The sequence below is a fragment of the Medicago sativa genome, chromosome 4 (genome assembly GCF_051527215.1).
Source record: "Medicago sativa cultivar Bolivia chromosome 4, Bolivia_mono, whole genome shotgun sequence".
NCBI classification, from domain to species: domain Eukaryota; kingdom Viridiplantae; phylum Streptophyta; class Magnoliopsida; order Fabales; family Fabaceae; genus Medicago; species Medicago sativa.
Genome location: NC_140752.1, coordinates 74,757,688 through 74,769,095, shown reverse-complemented (window position 1 = coordinate 74,769,095; position 11,408 = coordinate 74,757,688). Strand labels below are relative to the sequence as shown.

Below are 11,408 nucleotides of genomic sequence, written 5' to 3'. Positions count from 1 at the left end.
GAACAAAAAGAATCTGCCAATTGCAATACCACACACATCATAAAAAAGATAACTAAAAATTAAAGTTGTTAAAAAGAGAAATGAAATTTGAAAGAAAGATTGATTAATTTAGTTTACACTTTCAATCACCACAAACAAGCAAAATATCCAATAATGTATCATTCCCATTATATATTTTTTTTCCTTTAAATTTTTACCTGAAAGTTTCTCACAAAATTAAGAAAGTAGCATCAATTATTCATTATGGTAGGGCCTATCCAATTCAATTTGGAATCAACCTTAGCAAGAATTGAAAGTGGAAAAACAGCAAGATAAAAACAAACCAAACACTTTTTTCTTTATTTTTAATTTTCTCTCCTTTTAAGACTCTAAATTGATCTGTTTTCCTTTCATTGTTTTTGCTGTATGAAAGATTCTATCTACCTCTTTTCAAGTCAAAGAAGAAAGAATAAGGAGAAAAAATTAAAAAGAAAAAGTGAATATAATAATATAGAGCTCCACTAGATTACAGCTCATGGCATATATTCCCCCAACATAACCCCACTCATGCTTCCTTATATGGGAGTGAGATCAAACAACATCACAACAACAATTACAATTTATAAATAAAACTATAGTTATATATAGTTGGCACATATTCATACATATATAGTAGCTAAAAGCATCAAAAGTATATTTATGTTTCAGTCTCTATTACAAGTAACTCTTCCAAAAAAAGCAAATGGATCAGCAAAACCAAAGCATGCGTTTGGTTCTTTCCACTGATGCTAAGCCTAGGTTGAAATGGACTCATGAACTTCACCAAAGATTCACTGATGCAATTAATCAGCTTGGAGGTGCAGAAAGTAAGTGTGAGACAAAAAACTTACTATTTTTAGATCATAGTTTACATCATTATCTTAAGTACTAAATGTATTTTTCACACTATGTATATGTGGCAGAGGCAACACCAAAGAGTTTGATGAGGGTGATGGGAATTCCAGGACTCACTTTGTACCATCTTAAAAGTCATTTACAGGTATCATAATCTTTTTGCTACACTGAATCCAAAAACTATAAGAGTTTGAGCTTATTTGATTTTCTGGTTATTACAGAAATATAGACTTGGCAAAAGCCAACAGGTAGAAACCTGTTCTGACAACAAACAAGGTGAGTTACTGTATGACAGTAATAGAATGACTGGTAGTTTTCTGATTTGGCATAATCTTGAGTTATTGATTCATGGTGCAGATTACATAGAAATTCAAAACAGTGATGGTCAATGCAGTAGAGAAATCAGTGTTGGAAACCAGAACCAAACCACTGAGTAATAGTTAATTTGAAATTGAGCAAATATTTGAGCATTTTTTATTGATGTTTGAAGTATTTATTGATCAAATGTTTTGTGTTTACTAGAAGCTTGAAGATTGCTGAGGCTCTTGAAGTACAAATGGAAGTACAAAAGAAACTTTATGAACAAATTGAGGTAGCATTTACAAATTATGATGAATACTCATTCCTATCTAGATTTCAAGTGATGAATAAGGACATGTTAATCAGTTTGAAACATGATTTCAGGTGCAGAAACATTTACAGTTTAGAATTGAAGCTCAAGGAAAGTACTTACAATCGGTACTAATGAAGGCGCAGGAAGCACTTGCAGGATATAGTTCTTCTTCTTCTTCGACAACGGGTGTAGAACATGCTAAAGCTGAACTTTCTCAGTTATTATCAATAATCAACAATGCATGTCCTAGTTCTCCAATTTCAGAACTAACAGAAACAAGAGGTTTTAGTTTAAACTCTGGTGAGAGGAAACAAAATAGAGGAACTATGTGTTCTTTAGAAAGTTCTCTTACATCATCTGAAAGCTCCGAGAGAAAAGAGGAAAAACAAACCATAAATGAGGCTGAGAACACTCCAAATTATAATAGTATTTCAGTTGAATTGCCCCTAATGACCATTGAGCCAGAAGGAAGGTCATTCAGGACTAATGCAAATGATGGAGGAAGTGGGAGAAAGAGAAGTGCAACTATTGATTTTGATGGTAGATGTGTTGATCAACCAGATGGAAAAATATGTGGCAAAAAACTGAGGAAATCGGAGTTTTCACAAATGCTTGACTTGAACAGCAAGTATGAGAGAGACATTGACTCAAGTTCATTAGAAATAGATTTAAATTGCAGTTCAAGCTTTTAGGTACAATGAAGGTGGTTTCTAGTAATAATATTTACATATGCAACAAAGTCACTCTCAGGAGAAAATCTGTGTATAAACTATATGTATATTTTATAATGAAAAGAAAGAAAAGATATAATACTTAAAAGATACATCTTTCATCACACTTTTTTTTTCTTTTCTTAATCTTGTTGCTAATATGGGTTCACAATGTAAAAATAAATAAATTACTGTAACTTTGTAATAGCCATCTATTGGTCTAATTTATTATCCTTTAGATGCTTCAGAAGACCCTACTATAACATTTGTTGCTGACATCAAACCAAACATGATTGAGATGTGAACTAGTGTTTACCAAGATGAAAATATACCAAGAGACTAAGTAAAGCTTATTAGCTATCTACAACCGACACCTCAAATTGAAGATGTGTTTGAAGTCTGGCACTAATGCGACACTGACATATTTGATTTATGCGACACTGATATATTAAAAGCAGTAAGTAGTGTATTTAATGTATAAACATCAAGTTGATCATGCATTTGAAACAAAGTGAATAATATCAGGGATGTTCTCCACCCCTTCTTTCAAATTTGTCAAATCAGATTCACCCCTGCTTTCAAACCTGTCTAATCTCTTCATAGTTTTGTCTATCCGGCTGCTCTATCTCTAACTTTCTTATTTTCTTGCTTGAGCAATAGAATTGTGGTTTGTGTTCCATCTCGATTCATTCATACCGTCGAGCCATCATTTCTGAAGTAAACGTATTCTGATAAAGATGTTCATTAGTAATATCATGACGACTCTCAATGTCGAAGTCATTCGCTTTTTAGACATCACTTATTTAATTTTGATCAAATCTCCACAAAGAGAATTTCATGACAAGATTTTCTATGCTAAAAAATCTACAACAAAAGTTTCTTCTTTCTGCCACTCTAGTGAAGTGTAGCGAAAAATAGATTCATCGAGCATCTAATAAGGAAATGGTCACTTCATTGACTGTACTGCAATCCTTCTGATTTGTCAATAACTTTTTGGAAATGAAACCAGGTTCTTCAGGCTCCCTTAATTCCATCTCAGTACTACTCCCCAACATTAGAATCACAGACGACATGGTAGGCCTATCTTCAGGATTCTGCTGTGCACACAAGAGACTAACATGCATACAACGCAACACTTCTGATACAACATACGTCTCGCCTAAGTTTGAGTCGATCAACTCTAAAGCCCTCTCTTCTTTCCACAATGCCCATGCCTGAATCATATGAGAAGTTTTATATTATTTGTTATGTTTGAAATAGTTAATTGACATTTATACATGACTTGCCAGGCACTTACTTGGCGAACAAGGTTAAGAGTCTCATCTGTGTGATAATATGCTCTATTTCTTTTGCCACAGATAATCTCCAATAATAAAATTCCGAAGCTAAAAACATCAGACTTCACTGAAAACAATCCATCAACAGCATACTCTGGTGCCATGTACCCACTGCATATGAAACCATTACAACAAATTAGAATATTCACATCCATGTAAATATGGTGTTGGAAAGTTATTAGGAACTGACTAAGTCCCAATTATTCTTTCTGTTTTTCCTTTGATTTGGTCTCCTCCAAAAGTTCTAGCTGTTCCAAAATCTGATATTTTTGGATTCAAATTATCGTCGAGTAAAACATTACTTGCTTTGAGATCTCTATGGATAATCCTTAATCGGGAATCTTGATGAAGATACACGAGCCCCCTACCGATTCCACAAATTATATGGAACCGTGTTGGCCAATCTAACAATTTACTCTTGGTATCATCTGTATCATTCAAATCAATTTACGCATTAATTTAATCTTGAATATTCAAGTTCAGTAACATAAAAATACTGAGCAGTTAATTAATCTTATAAAGCACTAGTGCAACTAGATTTAGGCTTAATTTTTTTTGTAGTGCATACCAAAAATGAAGGAGTCTAGGCTACCGTTAGCCATGTATTCATAAATCAACATTTGTTCTTCTCCTTGAATGCAAGAACCTAGCAGCTTTACTAGATTTCGGTGTTGAAGCTTTGCTATTAGCTTTACTTCATTTATGAACTCGGTCATTCCTTGTCCTGAGATGCTTGAAAGTCTCTTAACAGCAATCATCTCTTGATCATTGACTATTATTCCCTACATAATCACATCCATCAATAGATACTTTGCATAATATCAGCAGTACTATATTTCTATAGTTCTTTTTTTTCCTCAAATGTTAAATTACCTTATATACAGTTCCAAAACCACCTTCGCCAATTTTATTGTTTTCGGAGAAGCCATTAGTTGCAGTGGAAATGGTTGGCAGATCAAACAATGGGAGATCAAGATCATCTACATGCCTTTCAGATCTGTCTACAAAATGGAGAGAGTAGGGAAATCAAATTGGGCTAGAAAATAGATTAAAATGCATGTAAAATGGGGCGAATATATATAAATAATGTGACATTCATGATATTATATAGTTTAATTTAGCAAATTATTGACCTCTAATCAATATCTAGTGTGATGAACTCTGGATTATTTATTAATGTATACTATGTTAATTAACTAAGATACCAATTGATCTAAAATTAACCTGGATTTTTACCTATAATCTTCCTCCGGACTCTGAAGATGAAATAAATACACACCAAAAGCACCCCACAAATTAAAATAACAGTGGAAGTTATTATGGCCGTTCTCCTGTTCCATTTGCGCCCGTTTTCTGGTTCTTCAGCGTTGACTATGATTAAGAGAGAAAAAAAAACTCAAGTTAAATATTAATACAAGAGATGACAGTTGATTTTTCAAAGCTAAGATTGAACCCTAGCAACATTAATAGTTAAGCTTTTACCTAACTCTGAACCAAACATCCTAATATAGAGATCTTGTTCACTGTTTTCAAACTGTCTTATGTCAATTAGATCACCAAACCACATAACACAACCACTCCCTTTTCCACTTACGTTGGAATTTGAATAAGCCATACAAGAACAATTGCTAAAACATTTTTCTCTGCATTCCTCGAGACTCATACTAACATTCAACCAAGTATGTGTAGTATCTGGAACTTTCAGGCCTTGAAATTTGACAAACCCGTCTTTGTTTGTGTCATTGCAACTCAAATGTTTATCGCGCACACAACCTTGACTCCAATCAGATTCTATCCATGCTTGTGGTGACTTTGGTTTAAACCCATCGAAACATTGGCAAACCTGTTGTTGGATTGTTATGCAATTTCCATACGGTCCACAGCGACCATAAGTGTCACAAAAGTCTTTGGGACGTGTTCCATATATCTTCCAGTTATGTTCTTGTTCATTCCATACATAGCGATGTTCTTTTGTTTGGTCTACTACTAATTTTGAGATAACATTATCGACCATAATGCTATATCTGAAGAAGATTTCATCATTGTTGGAAACAGTTTCGTACTGCAAAAAGTTGTTTGAACCTTGTTCTGGTAATCCACCAAAATGTAGACCATTCCATGGCCCAATCCTGAAAACTTTCTCATTTCCTTTCATCATATAATACTCAGGATAATCATTGAGTACTAAACCCAAAGAAACATCTCCTATAGATGGATCTTCTGGACTCTTCCAAGATGTTAACTTCCAATCAAGACCAGTTTTTAGATTCCTTCCCAATTTCATCCCATCTAAAAGAGTATCTGATGGATAATCAAAGCTTTGCCAGAAATAATCATCTTCTTGGTTAGTTTCTCCTTCATTTTTGACCACAAGATTACCACTGTCTAACAGCACTGCCACTGGATTATGTACTTGCTTTTTAATGGTTGTTGTGTACCAAACAAAAGAGCCATTTTGAGTGATGACAAGGTTTCCTGTGGTGTTGAGTTGTAATGTGTAGTTTGAAGTACTATTATTGATAGGGTTGTTTCTGTTTGCAACCCAAACAACATTCTGAACAGGAATGTTTTTATACCAAATACCAAGGTAAGTTTTGTTAGAGTTACCTGGAGTGAAGAAACCAAGTTCAAATCTTCCATTTTGGGACACCAAGGTATTATTATTGCCGATGGATTTTGACAAACCAAGAGAATTAGCTGCTATGGAATGTTTGAGAGAGTTAACAAGTATATAGGTAAATATAATCATGAAAACAGGAATGTCCATGTTGAATTTTGAATGTAATAACACTATTATTTGGAGCTATACGAGCTATATGTAATATGTAATGTATCACAAATTCATATTCTAAGTAGAGCACTACAGTATATGATGCTTGTCAAATTTGAATAATGATAAAGTCAACTCTTGTACAAACATCACAATATTGAACAAATTCATAGATTTGAATACATATACGTTAGCTTCATGCTAGTCTACAAAATCATACACTTGATATTATGGTAGATTCACACTAACCCACAAAGTTTAGAGTTCAAACAACTTGCGCTTCTTTGTTATAGGAATCTTCTTTCACCCTAACCAATTTTATTGTGTGGTTTCATTTCAAGGAAACACTAAAGTTCAACATGCACGTTTGTCACAAAAAAAAAAAAAAGATTCAACATGCACGTAATGTCAACGTGAAACCTTGGGCCACTTGATGAATTAATTCAACAAGGAGGTTTGAAAAAACCTTACCATTTCAGTCGAAGATATTTTCTAGCATGATGACTTTAAGCAAACTTCAGATAAAATAGGAGCGATCCTATTTTTTTACGCATTATATGCATTTCGGATTATAGAATCCGAACGGCATAAACACCCCGTAAAAACCTCCAAAAACATGTCAAAACATTTCGGATTTTTTGTTTTTTGGGAATCAGCAAATTTTATTGATAATGAGTGTGTACAAGACGCACAGCAAACTCGGGGGCAGAAAATAAATACAACAGTCTCTGACATACCGGAAAACTACACCACCAAAACCCCTCTAGACCCCAAAAACAGAAACCAAAGCTATGACAGCGAAAATCCCAGCAGAAGAACAGAAACTGATGCTGCTATATGCGTGCTGACAGCAGTTGAAAGGCAACCGCGTACATCGTATACCTCAGCCTCAACCTCAACCTCTCAACGCAAACAGAAGCCAAATAAGGCGCCCGAGAAACTCATAGGGTGGAAAAAGTAATAGTCATTTGTTTAAGGGTTCAAGCTCCACCGGTATATCTAGAGGGAGTAAATATTTTGCCTTGATCTGGATCACCCACCATCAATATTTTAGCAAGAAAAGAAAGAGATAATGATATTTAAAATAGGTTAAACGTTTCTTTTGTTACTTTAAGTTTGACAAAAATATCATGTTAGCCTTTAAGTTTTTTTAAGTTTAAAAAAAGTTCTTTAATTTGTTAATTTAATGCAGTGTTACCCTTATAAAGACTATTTGAAACATAAAAACTTAAAAAACTTCAAATAGGTGCATTAAATTAACTACTTAAATAACCTACTTAAAACTTTAAAACTTAAAAAACTTAAAGACTAACCCGATATTTTTGTCAAAGGACCAAATGAGATAATTAGCTATCATTCATAGAAATAGACAAACAAACGGAATACTGTATGTTACAAATAGGGTCAAATGCAAACTTTGAACATGCTAACTAACTACCCAATAATGTTCCTATATGTTTGAACTAAACAAATAAAATAAGTAACAATTTTTTAGAGAAAGAATTGACCTTATGAATCAGAAATGACTGCATAGAAACATCACATACCTTTGAAGGATTCTTGTGAGAAAGAAAGAATAATTTGTTGACAACAAATTCAGAATTAGAGGAGGCATAATAGTGCACTGCAACAATAAATGTTACTAAATTTATAACAGTAAAATTAATGGTGAAAAATGGAGTTTCAATATTTTTAATATGACACTAATTGCAGGCTAAGAATCGGTTGATACACTGTGCTAGCTAAGATGATGTAGGGTCTGGGCTTAAGCCCTCATTTCTATCAAAAAAAAAAAAAAGATGATGTAGGGTCTTCCAATTGATGGTAATCTCAAGAGGTTGCAATTTTTAAATCCTATAACTGATAGGATCAGGAAAACGTCTATCAGGGTGGAAATCATGAGCTTTTGCTATGGATGGTCTTCATGTTCTTCTCAAAGTTGTTTTGTCTGTGCCTTCAGTTTACTTCCAGGTTCGCCATCCCAGCTATCAATTTTGGAAAATCAGACGCGTCGCTGATTTAAACTTGTCTAAGCTTTTCACAGCTTTATATCTATCCTACCTCTCTATCTCAAACTTTCTTGTTTGCTTGCTCGAGCAATAGAATTGTGGTGTGTGTTCTATCTCGACTCATTCATATGGTTAGGCCATCATTTCTGAAGTGAACATATTCTGATAGACGTTCGTAGTAATATCATCATGACTCGCGAAGTCAGGTGCTTTTTAGACTACATTACTAATTTAATTTTTGTCAAATCTCCATTGAGAGCATTCCCATATGCTTGAAAATGATAGACTAAATTGGTCATTTGGTACCCTAATATTGACATTGAATTTCGATCCTTGAATTCATTAGTTGTTCCATATCATTGGTTCTTAGGTTCCAAAATGGGTGAATCCAAAGGTCTGGATTCTCTGACTACATGAATGTGTGCAACAGATTCCTAAAGTTGAAATCTATAAATAGCACATTGGTTCTTTCCGAGTCAAAATGTTTCTCATTCATTCAATCATTCATTCATTTTAGTTGTACTTGATTAAAATATTATCTACATATTGTACAACAATTCTCATGTGACAGTTACAATGTTTGTAATCTCAAATCATAATATACTATTTCCTAGTATGTGTGTATCATTTCATAACTAGTGAAATTTGTCTCAAAGAAAAAAGTTTCATCGAGCATCTAATAAGGAAATGGTCATTTGATTGGATGAACTGTAATCCTTCTGATTTGTCTTTAAATTTGATTCCGTTGAAACATTTCCAGAAATAAAACCAGGTTCTTTAGGCTCTCCTAATTCCATCTCAGTACTCCCCAACATTAGAATCACAGTGGCCATAGTAGGCCTATCTTCAGGATTCTGTTGTACACACAAGAGACTGACGTGCATACAACGCAACACTTCTGATACAACGAGCGTCTCACCTATGTTTGAGTCGATCAAATCCAAAGCTTTGTCCTCTTTCCACACTACCCACGCCTGAATAATATAAGAAGTCGATATATATTATTTGTTATGCTTGAAATTATTAATTGACATATATTCATGACTTTCCAAGTACTTACTTTGCCAACAAGATTAAGAGTTTCATATGTATGATAATATGCTCTATTTCTTTTGCCACATATAATTTCTAACAATAAAATTCCGAAGCTAAAAACATCAGATTTCACCGAAACCAATCCATCAACAGCATACTCGGGTGCCATGTATCCACTGCATATGAAGCATTGCAACAAAATAGCATATTCACATCTAACTAAATTAATATATAGTGCTGGACAGTTATTAGAAACTCACTAAGTCCCAATTATTCTCTTCGTGTTTCCTTCGATTTGGTCTCCTCCAAAAGTTCTAGCTGTTCCAAAATCTGATATTTTTGGACTCAAGTTATAGTCGAGCAAAACATTACTTGCTTTGAGGTCTCTATGGATAATTCTTAATCAAGAATCTTGGTGAAGATACACGACCCCCTAGCAATTCCACAAATTATATTGAATCGTTGTGGCCAACCGAGCAATTTACTCTAGGTATTGTCTGTTTCATTCAAAGCAATTTATCCATTAATTTAATCTGGAATATTCAAGTGAAGACATCGTACCATTAATTTCATAAAACACCAGTGGAAATATATTTAAGCATATTGTTTCTATATTCTGTACCAAAAATGAAGGAGTCTAGGCTGCCATTGGCCATGTATTCATAAATTAGCATCTGTTCTTCTCCTTGAATGCAATAACCTAGCAGCTTTACTAGATTTCGGTGTTGAAGTTTTGCAATTAGCTTTACTTCATTTATGAATTCAGTCATTCCCTGTCCTAAGATGCTCGAAAGTCTCTTAACAGCAATTTCTTGATCATTAGCTAATTTTCCCTACATAATCACATTCATGAGGAGATACGCAAATATTGAATATTTCCTTAGTTGTGTTTTCTCCAGTAATAATACTCAAATATTGAATTACCTTGTACACAGTTCCAAAACCATCTTTGCCAATTTTTTTGTTATCGGAGAAGCCGTTAGTTGCAGTTGAAATTGTTGGCAGATCAAACAATGGGAGATCAAGATCATCTAATGGAGAGAAACGGGATAAGGAACTCATATTGGCAACAAAATAGATTAAAATGCATGTTTCGGAACTCTAATATTTTTTTGTGTGACGAACTCTAGATCATTTATTAATGTAAACTTTGATATCAAGTTAATCGATCTAAAACATACCTGGTTTTTTTACATCTTCCTCTGGACTCTGCAGATGAAATAAATACACACGAAAAGCACCCCACAAATTAAAATAACAGTGGAAACTATTATGGCCGTTCTCCTGTTCCTTTTGCGCTTGTGTTCAGGTTCTTCGGTGTTGACTATGATTAAGACGGAAAAAAAAAATCAAAGTTTAATTTAGTTTAGATCCAAGGAATGACAATGTGTTTTCAAATCTAAAATCAAACCTTAGAAACATTAATAAGTAAGCCTTTACCTAACACAGAACCAAACATTCGAATATAGAGATCTTGTCCACCATCTTGAAACTGTCTTATGTCAATTAGATCACCGAACCACATAACACAACCACTCCCTTCTCCACTTATGTTTGAATTTGCATAAGCCATACATGAACAATTGTTCATACATTTTTCCCTGCATTCCTCAAGACTTATACTAACATTCAACCAAGTATGTGTTGTATCTGGAACTTTAAGGCCTTGAAATTTGACAAACCGATCTTTATTTGTGTGATTGTGATTGCAACTCAAATGTTTATCGCACACACATCCTTGATTCCAATCAGATGTTATCCATGCTTGTGGTGACTTTGGACTAAAACCCTTAAAACATTGACAAACCTGTTCAAAAATTTGTTTGGGTTGCGAACAGAAACAATCCCATCAATAATATTTCAAAAATTTTCATGGTAATTGATTGTGACAGACCAAGAGAATCAGCTGCTATGGAAAGTTTGAAAGAGTGAACAAGTAAATAAGAAACAAAAATCATGAAAACAAGAATGTCCATATTGTATTTTGAATGTTACACTGTTATTTTGGATTCAGACAGAGATATGAATTTTGTATCACAACACAAATTCATTTTCTAAGTT

General features: G+C 33.8%; 2 protein-coding genes and 1 pseudogene across 4 annotated transcripts; 1 reads left to right on the top strand and 2 right to left on the bottom strand.

The window, feature by feature from the left end:
• Positions 1–584: 584 nt before the first annotated feature.
• LOC146931857 (myb family transcription factor PHL8-like) lies at positions 585–2,323 on the top strand. 2 transcript variants are annotated; one of them, XM_085703436.1, is made up of 6 exons: positions 585–845; positions 942–1,018; positions 1,095–1,149; positions 1,231–1,306; positions 1,399–1,465; positions 1,558–2,323. In XM_085703436.1, exons 1-6 carry the CDS (start codon positions 722–724, stop codon positions 2,176–2,178), a joined length of 1,020 nt encoding a protein of 339 aa, XP_085559562.1. In that variant the 5' UTR covers positions 585–721; the 3' UTR covers positions 2,179–2,323. The 2 variants fall into 2 exon arrangements, with proteins under 2 accessions (XP_085559562.1, XP_085559561.1); XM_085703435.1 differs by having other exon boundaries at positions 1,396–1,465.
• A 319-nt stretch (positions 2,324–2,642) lies between these two features.
• On the bottom strand, positions 2,643–6,685 carry LOC146931856 (G-type lectin S-receptor-like serine/threonine-protein kinase At4g27290). Its single transcript, XM_085703434.1, has 7 exons — positions 5,016–6,685; positions 4,770–4,904; positions 4,407–4,534; positions 4,102–4,315; positions 3,724–3,961; positions 3,494–3,644; positions 2,643–3,410 (listed from the first exon to the last, which is right to left on the bottom strand). The coding sequence occupies exons 1-7, from the start codon at positions 6,298–6,300 to the stop codon at positions 3,117–3,119; spliced, it is 2,445 nt and encodes an 814-aa protein (XP_085559560.1). The 5' UTR covers positions 6,301–6,685; the 3' UTR covers positions 2,643–3,116.
• Positions 6,686–8,870: 2,185 nt separating this feature from the next.
• Positions 8,871–11,196, bottom strand: LOC146931855 (G-type lectin S-receptor-like serine/threonine-protein kinase SD1-1; annotated as a pseudogene). The gene is made up of 7 exons (XR_015006858.1): positions 10,788–11,196; positions 10,542–10,671; positions 10,272–10,404; positions 9,970–10,180; positions 9,608–9,844; positions 9,373–9,523; positions 8,871–9,286 (listed from the first exon to the last, which is right to left on the bottom strand). The product of XR_015006858.1 is annotated as a G-type lectin S-receptor-like serine/threonine-protein kinase SD1-1 (transcript).
• Between the last annotated feature and the right edge of the window lie 212 nt (positions 11,197–11,408).